This window comes from Phodopus roborovskii, unplaced genomic scaffold (assembly GCF_943737965.1).
Source record: "Phodopus roborovskii unplaced genomic scaffold, PHOROB, whole genome shotgun sequence".
Lineage (NCBI taxonomy): Eukaryota > Metazoa > Chordata > Mammalia > Rodentia > Cricetidae > Phodopus > Phodopus roborovskii.
Genome location: NW_026125052.1, coordinates 32866245 through 32884969, shown reverse-complemented (window position 1 = coordinate 32884969; position 18725 = coordinate 32866245). Strand labels below are relative to the sequence as shown.

General features: G+C 52.8%; 2 protein-coding genes across 3 annotated transcripts in view; one reads left to right on the top strand and one right to left on the bottom strand.

The window, feature by feature from the left end:
* The window catches only part of Ccdc40 (coiled-coil domain containing 40), a 39001-nt gene extending 34429 nt beyond the window's left edge, over window positions 1–4572 (bottom strand). Inside the window, 3 exon segments of the mRNA XM_051181619.1 lie at window positions 1417–2169; window positions 2897–2963; window positions 4181–4572. Of these exon segments, the coding sequence (XP_051037576.1) occupies window positions 1417–2169; window positions 2897–2963; window positions 4181–4209 (849 nt within the window). The 5' untranslated portion in view covers window positions 4210–4572.
* Window positions 4573–4820: 248 nt separating this feature from the next.
* The window catches only part of Tbc1d16 (TBC1 domain family member 16), a 77096-nt gene continuing 63191 nt past the window's right edge, over window positions 4821–18725 (top strand). For both annotated transcript variants that reach the window (XM_051181618.1, XM_051181617.1), the window contains exon 1: window positions 4821–4936. The gene's annotated coding sequence lies outside the window, so the exon portion shown is untranslated. The remainder of the gene's footprint in view (window positions 4937–18725) is intronic.

Here is an 18725-nt window from a genome sequence, read left to right as displayed (position 1 = left end):
GAGACGCACAAGTAAATAAAACGTAGCGGTTTAGGAAAGTGGGCACACAAGGCCCTGCCTCAAAGGTTGTACAAGCAGTAAAATAATAATGATGGTGGTGATGATTATGATGATGATAGTGGTGATGATGATGATGGTGATGATGATGAGGATGGTAATAGTATTGACATGGCTGTGGAGAGGAGACTTTGGGAGGGGTGCCCTGCCTACAAGCCCTGCAGGGAGCCCCAGGGGATGCTGAACTGGGCTTCTGGGGATATAGTTATCCATGTTCCTCCAAGTGACCCCAGTAAACTCACCGGCTTTCCAAACTGGACTTTGGTGGGATCATTATGTCAGCCTGTTGCTGGTTCACTGTCTGGGGCCAGGAGACATTTGTGGGTGTCTCCCCAAGAAAAGGCCACAGAATGTCTTGTGAGAAACACACATGTGAAAGCATTTGGAGATGACAAATCAGATTTGAAACTGACCTCTGGCACCTACGAAACTCAAATATGTTTTTTTACTGTACTTAATTCCCCCCCCCTCTGTAAATTTGTAATTGCTTTAAATTTTGGTGCTGGCCTAGCAGGCCCAAGGTCCTACATTTAATCCCCAAACAAACAAACATCTCAATATGTTAGCCACTAGCGATAGATGACTATTTACATGTAAATGGGTCTGTTTTTTTTTTTTTTTTTCTTTCTTTGACATGAGGTCTCTTTAAGAGTCAGGCTGGCTGGGAGTTCAAGGTCCTTGTACCTCAGCATCCCCTCTGGGTGCTGGGTGATGAGCAAGTGCCTTCATGTCCAAACAATCTGAATTTTGGTAAATAAATTTATTTTCTCTTTTGGGCCGCACTGCTCCAGAAGACTAAAGAGACCTGGCTGCACGCAGTGCCATGCGTGGATGGTGGCTACGGAATGTCCCCAGCTTTGCATCTGGCAACTTGGATGTGACCTCTCAGCATTGACCTACATCTGCTAAGAAACTCCTAATAGGATGTGCGCTCGAAGGTTTTGGGCCCATTTGAGAATATGCTTCCACCAGGCTGGCCTACAGCCTAGTTTGTGGGATGTTTTCTTAATTAGCGGTTGATGCGGGCAGGCTCGGAGAACTGTGGCTGCATTACCTCTAGGCGGGTGAGCCTGGATTTTATGAGAAAGCAACTCGAGCAAGTCAAGAGGAGCCAGCTGGAAGCAGGACTCCTCCCTGGCCTCCGGGTTCCAGCCTCGAGTTCCAGCCCTGACTCCCCTTCAGGGTGAACTAGGATCAGGATGTGTAAGCCAAATAAACCCTTTCCTCCCCGAGTGGCTTCTGATCAAGGTATTTATCACAGCAATAGAAACCCCGACTGATGTGCAGGTGGTACCTCTGAGAGCCTCTCATCGGGTGGGGAGCAGTAAGGGGCTTGAACAAACACCGAGGGACACTCACCTGGCTGTCCTGGCTGGATTCCACCGTCTCATATATGCCCAAGGCTTGCTGGGATGGGTCAGCAGAGTCCTGTCTGGTTCTTTCATACAGATAGGCAGCATTGGCTTCCTCTGCAGGCATTTCCCAGGGGCTGACGTCTGAGCAGGTGAACTCTGGGGAGCTGATCCTTTCTGAGAAGTCATCCATCTCTGAGAAGGTGTAGGTCTCAGACATTTCTCTTTCGGAAATGTCAAGTCCCCCATCTGGGACATCCTCCTCTGGAGAGCTGGCCTTTACGGTGGGCTCCACTCCTATCTCTGGTCCGGCATCTCCAATGGATTCCAAGCGCATTTCTAGGATGGCCTCTCCAATGGCGTCCACATCCACTTCCGCTATGGTCTCTCCAATGTGTTCGATTTCTAATTCTGGTGTGGCCTCTCCAGAGGATTTCTCTTCCGTTTCTGGAGCAGCCTCTCCAATGGAATTCATGTCTAGGCTGTCTTCTCCAACGGCGTCCACGTCCACTTCCGATATGGTCTCTCCAGTGTGTTCGATGTCTAATTCTGGTGTGGTCTCTCCAGAGGATTTCTCTTCCATTTCTGGAGCAGCCTCTCCAATGGATTCCACTTCCGTTTCTTGGGGAGCCTCTCCAGTGGATTCCATTTTCCCTTCAACTCTGCCTTCGCTCTCTGCTCTATCGTCCTCTTCAGGACCCTTGGTGGCATCTGCACCCTCATCAGTTTCTTGGCCATCGTTTTCCATTGTTGGCGACGCCTGTTCCAGGGCGGCGGGGAGGAATCCCAGGGGAGGAAATGAGACAGTGAGAGGGGTTAGGGTGGCGGGAGGGACACGTCTACACGCATCCCCACCCCCACCATGCCCAAGAGACTATGGTTTTGCTTTAATGTAAGCACTCTGGTTTCTACAGTCACGCGGGGAAGTCTACAGGTTGGAAAGGTCATTATTAATAGCTAACACTCTGGAATGAGGCGTGTCCCAGTTATTTTTGTCAACTTGACCCAGCCTAGAGTCTCAACTGCAGGAAGGACTATGTATGCCAGGCTGGCCTGTCTGGGAGAGAGGCTGTCTTATTAACTGATGTGAAGGGTCCCAGCGCATGGCACAGCTCTCCAGGTAAGTGGTCCTGGGTTGCGTAAGCCCACGAATGAGCCAACACGCAGTGTCCCCCCCCCCCCCGTGGTTCCCTGGCTGCGTGCAAGTGAGCTCTCCGGTTAGAGGGAACTGCGTGGAATAGCAGCCCTGACTTAGCTCAGTAAGGAGCCATGACCCAGAAGCATGAGCCAAACAAATCCCTTCCTCCTCCGAGTTGCCTTTGGTCAGAGTGTTTGACAGCGAGGATGTGGTGGGAAGGAAATAAGTTTCCCTGCACCTGGACTAAGTTTGTCAGAGCGAGCTATCATGGCACCAGGGACCCTGGCCATCCTGTCTGTCTGTTTCCTAGCAAACGGGAGCCCAGATGAACCCTCCAGATGGAACTTACCTCACGGCCTTCGGCATGCTGCTGTTCCTTCTCCTCTTCAGAAGCTTGTTCGCCCTCTAGGTGTGTCCTGCTTGTAGAGACAGGAAATAGCGGCTCACAGCCTGTCATGTAAGCTGCATGCTGCCCACTGGTGTAAGGGCCACCGCTCCTCTACCTGGCTGCCGGCATCACTAGGTCGTTATTATAATGTTGAGGAAACAGCATGTGAGGGCAACCCCAGAAAAGCCACTGGAGCTATACTGGGGCAAGGCACAGAAAGTCTCTGGAGAGAGGGTAGCACGCCCTGCCATGGCAGCTTCTCAACACTGCCATGGTTTGCAAGCACAGTATTTTGGCTTTTCAAAACTTAATTAGGGACTGTAGTCTGGACTCCCCAGTGCTCACATAAAACCAGACACAGTTGCTTGAGGGTATGAGACAGAAGGGCTTGCTGGCCACCAGGATGGCTCCAGGTTCAGCAAGAAACCCTGCTTCAAGTGGATATGGTGAAGAGAAATGAAGCATGACACCCAACTTTCTCCTGCAGCTTCTACACACACACACACACACACACACACACACACACACACACACTCACACACACACAGTCACACACACATCCACACACACTCATACATGTTCACACACACACACAGTCACACACACATCCACACACACGTACACACACTCATACACGTTCACACACACATCAACACACGCACACACAGTCACACACACATTCACACATACAGGCACACACTCACACACTCACATACAAATTCTCACACACATACATCCACACACACAGTCACACACATTCACACATGCACATACACGCACATACACATGCACACACAGGAATCCATTCTTGCAGAAGGGAGGCATGGGCCTGGCCCAATCCCTATCTGAGCCAGAGCTCCTCCCCTCTCCTCTCAACTCCTGCAATACTGGACAGCATCTTATCCATGCCCTGCTTTGTAGCCTGGTTCACCAAGCACGGTGGTTGCCATGGTTACCGCAGTGTGTGCAAATCTGTAGTCCAGCATAAGCAGAGGCTAGGAGTAGGGAATGGGCGGGGTGGTGGTGGTGATGGTTAGGAAAGGACAAAGGACAGGAGGTGTAAGAGAGAAGCGACAAGGGCGGAGGGTGGGGCCGAAGAAGAGGGTCGGAAAGGTCCAGAAAGTGGGGAGGAGAATGGGAAGGGGTACAGAAATGAAGGGGAAGGAGCGTGGGGTGGGGGCACCTGCGTGCAGAAAGCCAGGGAAAAACATTTGGTGGGTCCATTATTCCTTTGGCCAGGCTTACCCGTCAGCCTGGTCCTCCGGCTCCGCCATCTCTCGTTGCTAAGCGACGCCATCAACATCCGGCGAAGTCTGGTCCACGCGCTCAAAGCCCGCAGGAGGCGGGGCCTGGCTGCGTCCTGCAGTTCTCACAGAAACACCATGCAAACGCAGTAAAGCACAAATATGTGTTTTGTTCATGGCCATGTGTCCGAGCCTGTCATGGCCGGACTTGGTTTCTGCAGAGTGACGACAGTTCTAAAGTGCATGCAACTGAGCACCTTCGAACCCGATGATGGTCAGGGGCTCCGAGGGTGGATGCAGGGTGGGGATGCCGGGTCCAGAAAACTCGCCTGGCTCTGGTGTCCTATGGTGGGCATCGTTCCTTCTTACCCCCAAATTAGAGAAACAGGAACGCAGGGGGTTTGCGTACACGCGGGTGCTACCGGAAGGTCCTGCCTCTCGGACCGAGGGCGCAGGGCTCCCATCCAGGGCAGCGTCTCGGGTGCCCGGAGTGCAATGTGACCAGCAGATGCAGCCAGCAGGGAACCCCGAGCAGGGGCCGTCCGGTGCACGGGGACGCTCCAGGGGTGGAGACTGGGCGCGGCGTTCCCGGCTGCGCGGGCCTGGGCGGGTCCCGGGGCGGAGCGGGGGCGGAGCGAGGGCCGGGCCTCTCCACATCCCCTCCCCGCCGCGCCTCGCTAGCGGCGGCAGTGGCAGTGGCGGCGGCGGTGGCGGCTCCTGGAGCCGGCGCGAGTCCAGCCCCCGCGGCGGGACCCGGGTGGGTAGCAGGGTTCGTGTGGGAACGTGGGCCGGGGGTTTCGGGGTCCACTCGGAACGGCGTGGCGGGGCCTGGGTGCGCCGGGATCTGGACGCGCGGGACGCGGGCCTGCAGCGCGGGGGCCCGGGAGGGGCTCGCAGATCGGCGCTGGGCGCAGGGCGGGGGCGATGCGGAGGGACCCGGATCTCGCTGGGGGCGCCCTGGGGACTCCATCCTCGGCGTGTGAGACTCCCTGCTTAGGGAGAGGGCCCAACTGGAGGAGACTCGGTCCCTGACTGTCTGGAACCGTCCGCCGGGGCACTTGCGGTCTTTGTCTGGCTGGCTGGTCTGAGCATGCGAAGAACTTATGGGGCTCCGGTACTGGCTGACAGAGTCCCCCAAAGTGTACCCTGCCCTCCTCGGGGCGTTTGCGCTCTTAGCGTTCGGGGCAGCACAGAGAATGGTCTGGGCTATTTAAGAGCCCCAAGTCAGAGTCCTTACTTCTTTTTAGCCTGCTCTCTCCTCTCTCTCTCTCTCTCTCTCTCTCTCTCTCTCTCTCTCTCTCTCTCTCCTCTCCCTCTCCCTCCCTCCCTGTTCTTTCTTCGAAAGAAAGAAAAAAGGGATAGTAGAAAAAGAAAAAAAGGCAATTTAAGATTGCTAAAAATAACCCACGGAATCCTGCCAGAACGAACGCGTGGTGAGAAGTAAAAGCCTGTTCCTCGGAAGTCAGTGTCATATGTTGGCCACAATCTAGTTCAGATCCCGTTCAGAAATAGAAGAATAGAAAAACATCTCTTTTCCTGCGTTAAAGTTTGTTTCATGGCCTCTGTCAAGTTCCTTTACCAGGAAAGAGAGGGGAAATGTCCCGGTCGCCAAGCATACTGGTGTGTGTGTGTGTGTGTGTGTGTGTGTGTGTGTATGTAAGAGAGAGAGAAGAGAGAGAGAGAGAGAGAATGTAAAGACCCAGGGAGTGGGGGCTCCGGTCTAATTGCATTAACTGATTAATTAAAGTTTACTTAGAAAGCCCTCCTTAGGAAGGGCGGCGTTAACGCTGATAGCGAACATTTAAGTTAATGATGAGAGAACTTTGCAGACAAAGGCACTGGCATTTGGAATTGACCGGAGTTGCTTCCCAGCTGGCTGTTGGGGATGGCTCTCTTGGGCTGAGACTACTTACTGCTTTATTTCTTACTGCGGCTTACCGGTAAGTAGAGTCTCCAAGTGTATCTGGGAAGTTCTTTCCTGGGAATTGTTTGCTCTCGTGGCGGTTATGGTTAGATAACAACGCCTAGTTACCTAACGCGTGGGTTTTCATAGTGCACAAAACAGGTTCGTGAAAGGGCTGTGGTTTATAATTTTTTAAAACATGTTTTTATTATAAACGTTTACTGTGTGCCTCAGTGGCGGGAGCTCAGAGGACAGCTTGTGGGAGTCAGCTCTGCCCTTGTACTGTGTGAGTCTCCAGGGCTGTCAGGTTTTGTGGCGGTCACCCTTATCCACAGAACCATCTCACTGACATTTATGCCCATCACACTGAAACAGGATGACTCCTTCAAGTCGGTGCAACCCTGAGTGACCCAGCAGACCTGCGTGCAGGGTAACCCACCTGTGCCTCTCTCTCCCTGCGGTGGCTCGCCCTGCTCCTCACAGGGACATATCCTGGCAGTGGTGCATTAACAGGAGGAAGGGGTGCATTTAGTTTTGCGAGGATGACCTTTGGGTTGGCAGAACTTGCCTGCTGCCGCCCTGGCTCTCTGTCCTCCAATTCTGAGTGACAAGGTGCAGAGACACAATCATGCATGGTGACTCCGTACTGCAATTCTAGTGCTTGATTAGGCGAGGCAGGAGGATTTCTGTGAGTTTAAGGCCAGCCTGGACTATATAGTGAGTTCCAGGCCACCCTCGGGCACATAATAAAGTTCTGTCTTAATTGAACCAAACAAAACAAAACAAACACAAAACAAAACAAAACTCACTTGGCCTCCAAAAAAAGACCTGGGTTCAGATATACACCCATTCCTGGTCCATAGTTCCTTTCCAGAACTGCAGTGTCCCATGTGCCTGCCATATGGTAAGTAACTTTTTGTTGAGGTGTGGTCTCATTCTGTATCTTAGGCTGGTCTGGCACTCCTGGTAATCCTCCTGCCTCAGCATCTTAGGTGCTGGGATTACAGATGTGTGCTACCTTCCTTGTTTGTTCACATTTTAAATGCTTTTCATTACATCTGTCGTTCAGATTTTTCACATTTAACGGCATGAGTTTGAAACGCCGTTTCTTCCTAGTGTTTTTAATTATTTGAGAATCCCATACTCCTCATTTTCCTTCTCTGACTAACCTTTTGTCCCTCTCTCCAACACATCGCCTTCCAGTCTTTCTTTCCTTTTTTGATAACCCACTGAATCTCATTAGTGCTGCCCACGTGTGCATGAGTGTGGGACCACCCACTACAGCATGGGAAACCTAGCCCACGCACTCAAAGATGAGCTCTCCTCCAGCAACCGCTCCTCAGTAAGGGGTAGGGCTTGAGCTCCCTCACCCATGCTGGGACAGTGATTGATGGGCCCCATCCTGTGCAGGCCTTATGCAGGTACCCACAGCTGCTGTGTGGTCATGGGTGCATCCTTGTCATGTCTGGAAGTTACCATTTCACCGCGTTCCCCTCCACCCTCGGCTCGTACATTCTTCCAGCCTCCTTTTGTGCAGAGTTCCCTGAGCCTTGGTGTAGAGTGGGGTGGGGGTAAAAAAAAAAGTCCCAATTAGGGCTGAGCACACGGTCCCCTTGACTCTGCACTCACTGCTACCCACTGGCAATTCTGTGACCAAGGCTGGGAGCGAGCAGCCTGGGTCATGGCGCTCGAGTGCGTACCCCCCACCTTTTCTGTTTGCTTCCTTGTGTGGGTGGTTTATTGGGTGGAATGACAGACCTGCGCCAGCATTTGGCCCTGGGGGCCTCACACATGCTAGGCAATCGCTCTGTCTCTGAGCCCTTACAAATTTGTCACTGCGAACCCTGCACACACTTGCAGACCTCCTGCCCTGTCCTCCAGGCAGCTGCGAGCACAGGCCAATAGACACCCAGCTACACTCCAGTCCCTCTGACTTGGTGAGGACCGGGCCCCCTCACGCTCTGCTGGGGAGCAGGGTTAGTCAGGTTACCAGGCAACACAAATCCCCACTAAAATTCTAGCTTACTCCTCCCTGTGACTGCCAATTTTTTTTGTCTTTCTCAGGCTGGATTCTGCTGGTGTAATAAGCTCATGGTCCAGGGGAGGGGTGCTGCCGAACCCCGGGGGGCTTGTAGCCGGCGAAGCTGATTTCATTGACTTCTGTCATCTGCATCGTTGGATTGCAGTGGTAGGATACTGATGTAGCTGAGACACCACACGCAGAGGAAGGAGGCCGAGCCTGCAGAGTACACTTTAGCAGACACACCCGAAATTATTAAGAGAGGATGCTGGGAATTTTTCCATTCACTTCAGATGACGGTACCTGCAGACCGCCATCCATTGACCTTAGGTTAATTTTTTTTTTAATTACTTTTTGGATAGATAGCAACACTTTTATCAGAGTTTTAGAGGAAAACCCCAGGGCAGGAGAGCTACTACCAGAGAATAGAAGAAAGGAAGTAAGGTACAGCGGGGAGGGGATTTACCACACTCACGTTACTGTGGCCCACAAGCTACTACACCTGAAATGTTTGCTTAGCTTCCATGTATTTACTTGGTGTGTGTATGGAGTGTATGTGGTGTGTGTGTGTGTGTGTGTGTGTGTGTGAGAGAGAGAGAGAGTGAGAGAGAGATGTAGGGGGAGAGGTATTTGTGTGGTTATTGTGTTTATGCATATGTGTCTATGGAGTGTATGTGGGGTGTGTATGTAGGTGCATATACATGTTCACATGTGTGCAGGTGTGTGTATAGGTGTGTGCATATATATTCACGTGTGTGCAGGTATGTTTATGTATAGGTATATACATGAATATGCTCATATGTGTGCAGGTGTGTGTAGGTGTATGATATGTCCACATGTGTTCGGGTGTTCATATGTGTATGCATGTGTATGGGGCCAGAGGCCAGCCTCAGGAACCGTCCACCTTGTGTTTTTCCCATCTCCACTGCCCTAGCACTGGGATTACAAGTGTGGCTCAGCTTTTACAAGGGTGCTGGGGTTCATGGGGCAGACACTTTACTGACTGAGCCGTCTTTCCAACCCTCACAAACTCACTTTTTGTAATTAAGTAACTTTCTCTAAACTGGACCAGTGGGGTAGCTTTTTGGGTTGTCATCAATGTGGTTTTTTGCTTGACTTGAATCTTATTTTGTGGCTTCTGTAGCATAAGACAGTGAGAACACCATTTACAGGTGCAAATCAGTAGTCAGATGGGGCTAGCCTGGTCTGTCCTGCTGGTGGGCTGTCTGGCTAGCCTGGTCTGCATTGCTCGTGGATTCCGTGGCTAGCCTGATATACTCTGCTCGTGGATTCCGTGGCTAGTCTGATATACTCTGCTCGTGGATTCAGTGGCTAGCCTAGTCTGCATTGCTCGTGGATTCTGTGGCTAGCCTGGTCTGCATTGCTCATGGATTCCGTGGCTAGCCCGATATTCTCTGCTCGTGGACTCCCTGGCTAGCATGGTCTGCATTGCTCGTGGATTCCTTGGCTAGCTTTGCATTTTGCCACTTTGGGCTTGGTCTTCTCCTGTCTTTTAGAGCTTGGCACATCACCAAGTTTCCTTTCTCTTCCTGGCCCGATTTCCCTTGTTCTGTGGGGAAATAAAGTTTATATTTGTGGTTCAGGGACGTGAAAGCAGACGGTTTCTCTGTGGAGGCCCAGGCTTTGGAGTTTTCCAGGGAGAGGCTGTGTCAATGTGGGACTGGGTAGTTGGAAGAGCAGGAGGCAGCTCCAGGTCCTCTGCGTCCCTCCAGTCCTGCTTTGCTGACTGGCATGCCTGTGTCAAGGACCCTTTCCCTCGTGGCGAATGGTCTGGCCTCCAGCAGTAAGGTCAAGCCCTACACCTCAGCTTTTCCACTGGAACACAAGTCAGCCATCTTGTTCCCACAGGGGAAGCCTGTGGGATCCTGCAGGGGGCCCGAGGGCTGCTTTGATGCCATACCCACAGTTAAATGTAGGACAAGTCATGCCAGTCCCCCGGGGGCTCACTTGAGTGATAGGAGCAATGGTTGTCCCAGAAGGACCCAGGTTGGTTGCCTGCCTGGCTGTCACTCTCTGATCTGCAAAGCTGCCTATCCCAGAGATGGTGAGGGCATGTGTCGCCAGGCTTGGGAAAGTCAACAGGAAGGTGAGATGCCTGCCAGGGGAGGAAATGATCCCTGTTTGCATGTGTCTGGCCGGTGTTTAATAAGGCATCCTTCATCCCAGTGTATTGTTGGGGCCTCGAGGGAAAAGCAGATGAACCGGTTTCTGTCTGGCTAGGCAGGTGACCTGAGCCCAAGGCTTTCTGTCTCTGAGCAGTCTGACAGTGGCAGGGCCAGGGGGTGACCAGCTGTGAGCCTCATCCTTTAACACAGTTCCCTGAGCACCCTGTAGCCCTCCTCAAGGCAGTGTGCAGAGGCCCTACACGGGCAACTGTGCAATGCCTGCCTGCATGGGGTCGGAAGCTGCGGGTACCCTCCTGTCCTGATAGGTGAACACCACCAGTCAGTTTGGTTTTCCTAGGAAGTTTCCAGGGGAGACTTTTGTCCCTTTGCTCTTGTTTATCTTCCAGAACTGATGGAAGGAACCCTTTGTACCCAGACAGGAAGCCAAGGTTTTGGATGGAGGAAGTTCCAAGCCAGTCAGTCCCGTGGCACATGAACATGTAGGTCACGGTAGGGGGGTCCTTGCTGCTCTCAGGGGACGGCAGGTCAGGGTTCCAGGCTTCCGTCCTCTGCATCGTGTCCAGGGCAGAGTGCCTGGCAGCGGAGAGTGTTGACAATTGCCACCCTCCTGAGCTGCCGTCCGCCACGCGTGGGGTTCTTACCTCAGTGAATCTGGCAGATAAATGAGCTCCAAATGTGTCCCGTCCTGACATGAGGCAATGTTAAGTCATTTCCAGGAGGATTAAGGTTGCGTGTCAAATACTGTGTGTGCACATGTGCACGTGTGTGCGCGTACACGCACATGCACGCATGAGCTGGCGTGTGGCATGTTGAGACCCGAGACTGAAGTGCCGGTCTCTTCCTTCATCACTCTCCAGCCTCTACCTTCTACGCCTGCTTTTGCGTGAGTGTTCATACTTATCAACAGGCCCTTTACCTTCCAAGTCATCTTCCATGCCTTCCCCCCCCCCCCCCCGTGGGGATCTAACTAACTCCGAAGCTAACTTCAGCCGTCTCTATCCCTACAGACTTCCCCCTGGGGGCCGTCACAGCAGGAAGCCCATGTTTCTCTGTGGGGTTTTTAGGGAGGAGGGACTGGAGGGTTTTGTGAGCTGGTGCGTCCATCTCTGAGGCAGGGAGGTCATGTTGTTCTTTTCTTTTCCTTTGCAAAGGACTCTGCCTCGATGGCAAGGATGACCTAGAACAGCACAGGTGTGGATGGGGATGTACTCAGTCCCAAGTGGGAACCGGCCTTGTGCCCTTTAAAACCATCAGCTATGGCTGTTTGCCTGAAAGCCAGAGCTGGCTTGAGTCTGGACCTGGCTTCCCTCCATCTTTGGTTATTTGTGCCAGCTGTCAGGCTGGCATTACTGTCCCCTCCATCAATAGAGACAAGGCGTTAGGATCCCGCTGGGGTGGTAGTCGGGTAGGTGCGGCTCAGAGGGAATTTGGAGATGCCTGGCACATGGGAGCGTGTGTACTGACATGGGTATGAGCATTTTAAAGACTAGATATCATAGGAACGTATTCAAGATGCAAGGGCGCTCATGGCTGTTAAGGAACTGCCTTGAATCTTTGTGAGTTCGAGGCCAGCCTGGTCTATATAACAAGGTCCAGGCTACCTAGGGCTTGCTCAATACGACCCTATCTCAAGCAACCAAGCAGTCAACCAATTGGTCAATATTGGGGGCTGTGGAGGTGGCTTGATGGTAAAGTGCTGGCTATGCAAGCGTTTGTTTGGATTCCAGAATCAGCATGAAAGCTGAGTGTGGTAGCCCGCCTCTGTAATCCCAGTGATCCTACAGAGAAAAGGGAGGCAGACACGGGACTCCCCGGAAACGCATGCCTAGCCTGGGCTGCTTAGCAGTGGGCAAGAGTCCATGTCCAAACCAGGAAGAAGGTGAAGAAGACCTAATACCTGAGACAGTGGCATGTGCCACACACCCATATACGCATGCACACGTGTGCATATGCTCTCTCTCACACACATTTTAAAAAAGAAAGCAAAAGCCTTTTATTTGTTTGTTTTTTAACTTTTGCCTTGGGTTTCTCCGGCCACTTCTGTGACTGTCTGTGGCTTATGAGTAGTTAGTTCTTCACATGTCCCACTCTTGGTCCCACTGACTCTGACTCTGTGAGAGAAAGTCAGGTGTCCGATAACTACCCCCCACCCCAGTCATTCAGGAACCCTCATGGCGATGATGTCAGAAGGCCATGCTCTGCTGAGTCCCCCCCCCCATGCCTTCTGTGTGATTGGTGGAAGCTGTCCACCTGTAGAAAGAGCCCAGACACGGAAGGGGACCTGGGTGTGGCTTTCGCTTAGAAATCGGTGCCCTGGCGCCCTCTCTGGAGTCTGTTGGTCTTTGCCCCTTTCTGACCTCAGAGGACATCAGGTCCCTAAGGTCATGGGCACAAACCACTCTGAGCTACTGTGTAAGGTCATGTGCTTGTGAATGTGTGTGTGTGTGCTTGAGTGTGTGTGTGTGTGGTGTGTGAGTGTGCTTGAGTGTGTGTGTGTGGTGTGTGAGTGTGCTTGAGTGTGTGCGTGTGCGCACGGGTGCGCACATGCCTATGTGTGTATATGCTTTTGTATGCAGGTGCGCTCACCCAGCATGTGCATTTGGAGACTAGAAATCAGTGTCAGGTGTCTTACATTGTGCTTAAAAATTATATATTAGTATTTTGTGTGCCATTTCATATGCATGCCTTACACACAGGAGATGGTTTTCTAGTGTCTTCTTAGTGCACCTGCCTTTTGCCTGTCACTCACCACACGTCACATGGGCATGAAGAGGAGTCTGGATCTTAGGTTTTGGATTAGAGGTGTTGAGCCTGGTGCCGGAGCTGTGTAGCCTTTGGCTCGGGCTTCTTTTGCAGCGATGGGCCCAGGAGTGTCCTTCATGCGTGCATTTATTTTTCAGTTCCTTTGCCGAGCGACAGACACTCTCTGGGAGGGATCTGAGTTTGTTCACTGAACTCTTCTTAGTTCCGGCTGAGTAGAGGTGAGCTTGTGAGCATCCACTGTGTGGCGGGCTGCATAACACGTGTGCACGATGTATGTTCATATGTGAGGGCACACGTCCCGTGGCACACGTGTGGTGGGTGGGTAGGGGTAGCCTCCAGTGTTGTTCTCACCTACCACCTCAGCCAGGACGTCAGAAAGAAGTTTGTTCTTGTATGGAAAACCCCACATTCTCAGTGTGGAGTGGTCACCGCCACATTGGCCTCAAGCTGCAGCCCGCCCGCCCCACCCTCTCCCTCGCCTGCTCTGCCCTCCTGCTCCTGCTCCTTGCTGGGATCCCTTCCAGCCAGCTCTGTGACTGGCAGGTCCCTCCTGTAAGCTCAGCACAGGTGCCAGGCCCCCTGATAAGCCTTTCTCTGCCTTCCCATGATCCTCTCTGTTGTTCTGCCCTCGGGCCAGGAGAGCCCCTGTGCCCTCTTGCAACTTCAGACCTCACTCCTAAGGTCGTATCTCCCTTGGGGGCTTGGTGCTTCTTTGGGGCACTCCCTATGGAACCTTCTGGCACGCCTGTGCGTACAAGTGGGAGCACATGGTATGTGAAGGAGCTCAGTGTCCAACCGTGAATCTGGAAGTGTGGTGGGAGGCGGTGTGGCAACCCACCCTGACTTCTGCTGCTGGCCCCCTGCCATGTCCCTGCCCTGCCGCCACCTGGCAGGCCTCCCTGTCACAAATGGGTAAGAAGGCCGGTGCACAGGATGCTGGTGGAGCCTGGTGGCTGGCTTGTGCTAGTGGACTTGGGTGAGGAGGGATTGGGGCTGTAATCAAAGCCGAACTGTGCCCTTAGGCTGGAGTGGGCCCGCTCTACAACGACAGTAAAAGCAAGTGGGCAGAGGGGTCCACTTGACTCCCCTACTCCTGATGTCCCCAGAGCAGCCGCTGCTCAGGTCTCTGAGCACCCCTTCAGCAGGGAGCAGCCGCATCGTGAAGAAGGACCTTGGGACAGTTTGGTTACCAATGGGGTGCTGGCTTTCCCAGAAACCCTCAGATCACAGGTGTCTGGAGTTCCCGAAAGACCGGAGGCTGTTCTCTGCGCCGGCTTCCTTGGTCCTTGGTCGTGTAGAGGAACCTGTGACATTACAGACTAGCCTCTGTCTGGCCCTTAGCCAGACAGTGAACTCACCCAAGGGACAATAGAGGATAGATACCCGGCCAAGTCTTGGTTGTGGGATGGGCAGGGTTTGCCATGATCAGGGCAGTAGGGGCTGTGGCCAGAAGCCAGAGCTGGAGAGGGGGAGCATCACCGTGGGATGTGTTTGTCTAGCTGCCCCAGAACCCTACAGGGCCCACGGTGTGCTAGGGAACTGCCCGGAATGCCTGCTCTGAAAACCCAATGCGGCCTGGGCACAGATGAGCACAGGGCAGCCTGGTGGGGGAGGGTTCTGCCGTCTGGAGCCACCCAGCCCCCACTCTTCAGCTGATAGCTTCAGCAAACGTTTCGAGACCGAGCTGGAGGCCTGAGTGGCTGATGTGTCATTATTTGTGCAGCTGGAGAACGGAGCGGAGCTGGTAACAGCTCTTGAGGGTGTGGTGCATGTAGCACGCAGCACATGTGTGCCTCTGGTATACGTGGCCCGTGTACTTCATGTCTATGTCTTCATGCTCCCTGCGGAGAGCTAGATTTGGAGAGCCCCACCCACAGTGTTGATGTGGACTGCCATACTCCTTCTGGCCTGGCCCCTGAGTGGTGCTGGCCACCCAGGCTGCTGCTGAGTTTCGCCTCTCTCTGCTTAGCCTGCATTCCCTGGGAGTCCTGGGATTCTTTGGCTCTCTGCCATCCCTTTTCCCCAGCTGGGGCTAAGGATGTGTTATGGGCCCTGAGCAGGAGGTCACTGTCACTAGAGCCAGCACCCAGACCGGGACCCAGGGCTCTTCTGGCTGGCGTGCATCACACTAGCTCTCCTCACCACAAGGTGGCGAGTGTGGCAGCCACTGCAGAGCAGGAAGCTGTGGTGTGAGGAGGGCGCTGGGGAGGGACGGACACCCATGAGAGCAAAGGTGTATGCCCCGCCTCAACCCACCCCTCCCCTGGACCTGCCAGCAGCTGTGGTCCTGGCTGGGCAGGGAAGAGTCCTGGGGCGGACCCGAGTTCTAGATAGCACCAGGCACCTCTCACAGCAGCAAAGGCAGGGCATGCCTGGGCTTTCCTGGCAAAGTTACAGGCGCTGTGCCTGTGGGAGGTGGCCTCAGAAACAAGCTGTGGGTTTGTGGGCCCAGAACTGCTAGGCGCCAGAAGGCGAAGGCCCAGATGCCGTGTCTGCCAGTGCCCGGGAAGAACATCTGGGGGCTGGGTGACAATCCCCAGAGTCCTGCCGTTTCTCTTGGGAGGTGGGGCTGTGTTGTCATGCATTTCATTCACGGTCCTGTCCCGACGGTGATGGTTTGGTCAGTGGAGGGGTTAGTGGACCCTGCCACCTGCTTCTCACAAACTGAGCCTGCGCTGACCTGTGCCGATGGGGCGTGTCGGTAGTGAGCTGCACGGATCCTGTGTGTGAATGCACACACGTGTTCCTCAGGTGCAGTATGGACGTGTCTGGAGGGTGCCAGCGGGAATGGCGAGCACGTAGGCTTCCACGCCACAGCCAAGGGCCCCAAACATCCCAGGAGTATGAAGTTATAATTGATTTCCCTGCTTCTATCGTTGACTGCTGAAAACACTCGCAGTCATAAAACCGGTGTGAGTGTTTACTCTGCACTGGCTGACAGTCAACCCCCAGGCTTCCCCAGGTAGACGCCCATGCCCTGGTAGACTTTCTGGAATACCAACGGTGGTCTCTTGAAAATTAAAGCCATACGGAAAGGAAGATTAAAAAGTAAGGCGTGGAGTGGATTTGTGGCTCGGGAAAGGCTCTGGGAACGAGGAAAGAAGTCAGAGGAATCACGGGGATGTGACACGTAGGTCCTTCGATGCAGATCGCAGTGCAATTGCACGGCGGTGCAGTCCCGGCGCTGGGGAGGTCACGTGTTCTAGGTGGTTTTCTGTCTCTGTGGCAAAGACCCTGATCAAAAGCAAGCAGAGCAGGAAAGCGATCGTTTCCACTTCCACATCCTGTCAGAGTCAGGGCAGCCACCCGGAGGCTGGGGACGGTGCTGCCTTGGGGACTGGCTTGCTCCTTGTGACTTCTTCACATTGCTTTCCTACACAGCCCGGGGCCATCGCCAGGGATGGCACCGCCCTCAATGAGCTGGGCCCTTACACATTAATCACTGATTTAAAAATGCTCCCACAGACTTGACTACACGCCAATCTGATGGAGGCATTTTCTTAGTTGAGGTTCTTTCTTCCCAGCTGACTTTGGGTTGTGGCAAGGTGACAAAAGCCAGCCAGCACACTGAGGCAGGAGGAACTTGAGGTCAGTCCTAGCCTGGCCTGAACACAAGGGCTGGAGATAACAGCCAAGTGATAGAGTAGCGCCCCTGGGTGTGACCCCCAGCAGCACATGCGAGGCCGTGGGTGTGATCCTTGGTAGCACACGCAGGAGGCGGAGCTTTTCATTTCTAGCTCTAACTGCCTTAACAATCCTGGGCTTCTAAAGGATGTTAACTCAGAATGAACCTGTCTTAGTTAGGGTTTCTATCGCTGTGAGAGACATGACCATGGCAGCTCAGATAAAGGAAGACATTTAATGGGGTGGCTTACAGTTTCAAGGGTCTAGTCCATTATCATCATGGTCTCACAAGGTGTGCAGGCGGACACGGTGCTGGAGAAGGAGCTTGGTCAGCAGCAACAGGAAGTGAACTGAGTGTCACACTAAGTGAAGCTAGAGCAAAGGAGACCTCAGAGCCTGCCCCACAGTGACACACTTCCTCCAACAAGTCCACATCTGCCCCAACAAAGCCACACCTCCTAATAATGCCACTCCCTATGAACTTATGGGGACCAGTTGCATTCAAAATACCTCAGAGCCTTGGACAGTAGCATTTATTACTTCATAGCTTTGGAAGCCAGGAGTACCAGGCCAAGGTGCTGGCCAGTCCATTCCTTCTGAGGTTTTGAGAGAAATGACCCTTTGACCCATCTCCCAGGCCTGTAAGTGGCTGTCTTCCAAGCTACATGGCTATGAAGGTGGGTCTGCCTCCAAATTCATTCATTCATTCATTCTTTCTTTCTTCCTTTTTTTTTTTTTGGTTAAGATTTATTTATTATATGTACAGTGTTCTGCCTGCATGCAGGCCAGAAGAGGGCACCAGATCTCATTACAGATGATTGTGAGGTTGTGAGTCACCATGTGGTTGCTGGGAATTGAATTCAGCACTTCTGGAAGAGCAACCAGTGCTCTTAACCTCAGAGCCATCTTTCCAGCCCTAAATTCTTTTTATGAGAGTTTTCGCATCCTGGACTGAACACCAATGATATGGACAGCTTGATTTCCTGTTCAGATAACATTGAACACTGAGTGGTTAGGACCACAGCACACTCAGGGAACGTGGTCAGTCCACGACACCAGGGAAGCACGTTCTTAATGTTTCTAATGTAACCAAAAGAAAGATAACGTTCCAGTGGGTGGGAATTTACATTTTTACATCTCTGTATTTTTAGACTGCACATAGAAGATGCAAACATAGTTTGGATCGTGTTGTTTAAGGGAGTGCATTCTTCATACATCTTCTGTAACTCCCTCCCTCCCTCCCTCCTCCTGTCCCTCCTTCCCTGATTTGGACACAGGGTCTCACATATCCCAGGATGCAGCAGACGATGGTCTTAAACGTCAGATCTTTCTGCCTCTACCTCTCACCCTGGCGTGCACCACCACCCTACAGTGGTTTATACAACTGGGGATGGAATCCAGGGCTCCGTGAGCATTAGGCAGGCTCCCTTCCACCAACTGAGCCACATCCCCATCTACCAACAGAGCTTCACCCCCATCTGTCAGCTGAGCCACACCCCAGCCCATCGTAACTTCCATAGTTTTTTTCTTTTTTTCTTCCCCAGTGCTGAGATCAAGCTAGACACTGTACTTGCTAGGCAGGTGTTCTACCACTGAGACATCCTAGCCCAGACATGTTATAAAAAGTTTTATTACATTCATGTGTGTGTGTGCATCCACTATGGTGGGTGTGTGGAGGTCTGAGGACAACGTCTGGGAGTCAGTCTTCTCTACCACGTGGGGGTCCCAGGCCATCAGACTCGTCAGCAAGTGTCTCTACCTATTGAGCCTTTGACCTGCCCCGCCCGACAAGGTGGTAGTATATAGCCCAGGCTGGCCTTGAAATCACAGCCTTCCTTCCTCAGTCTTCCAGATTCGGAAACTACAGGCAGATGTTACCTCGCCCAGTGCAAATAAGAGTTTTAAAGTTGAAAACAGACCGAGGGTCCCTCCACCCAGTGTGATGGAAAACAGACACCAGGCAGCAGGTTTGGTTTAGATGAAAGAAGCAAATAGCAAATTCATTTTGAAGACAAGAATTGTCTTACCAGAGTAAATGGCCCTGGCTAATGGCCCCGGCTAATGTGGAGCAGATCTGCCCTAGCTTGTC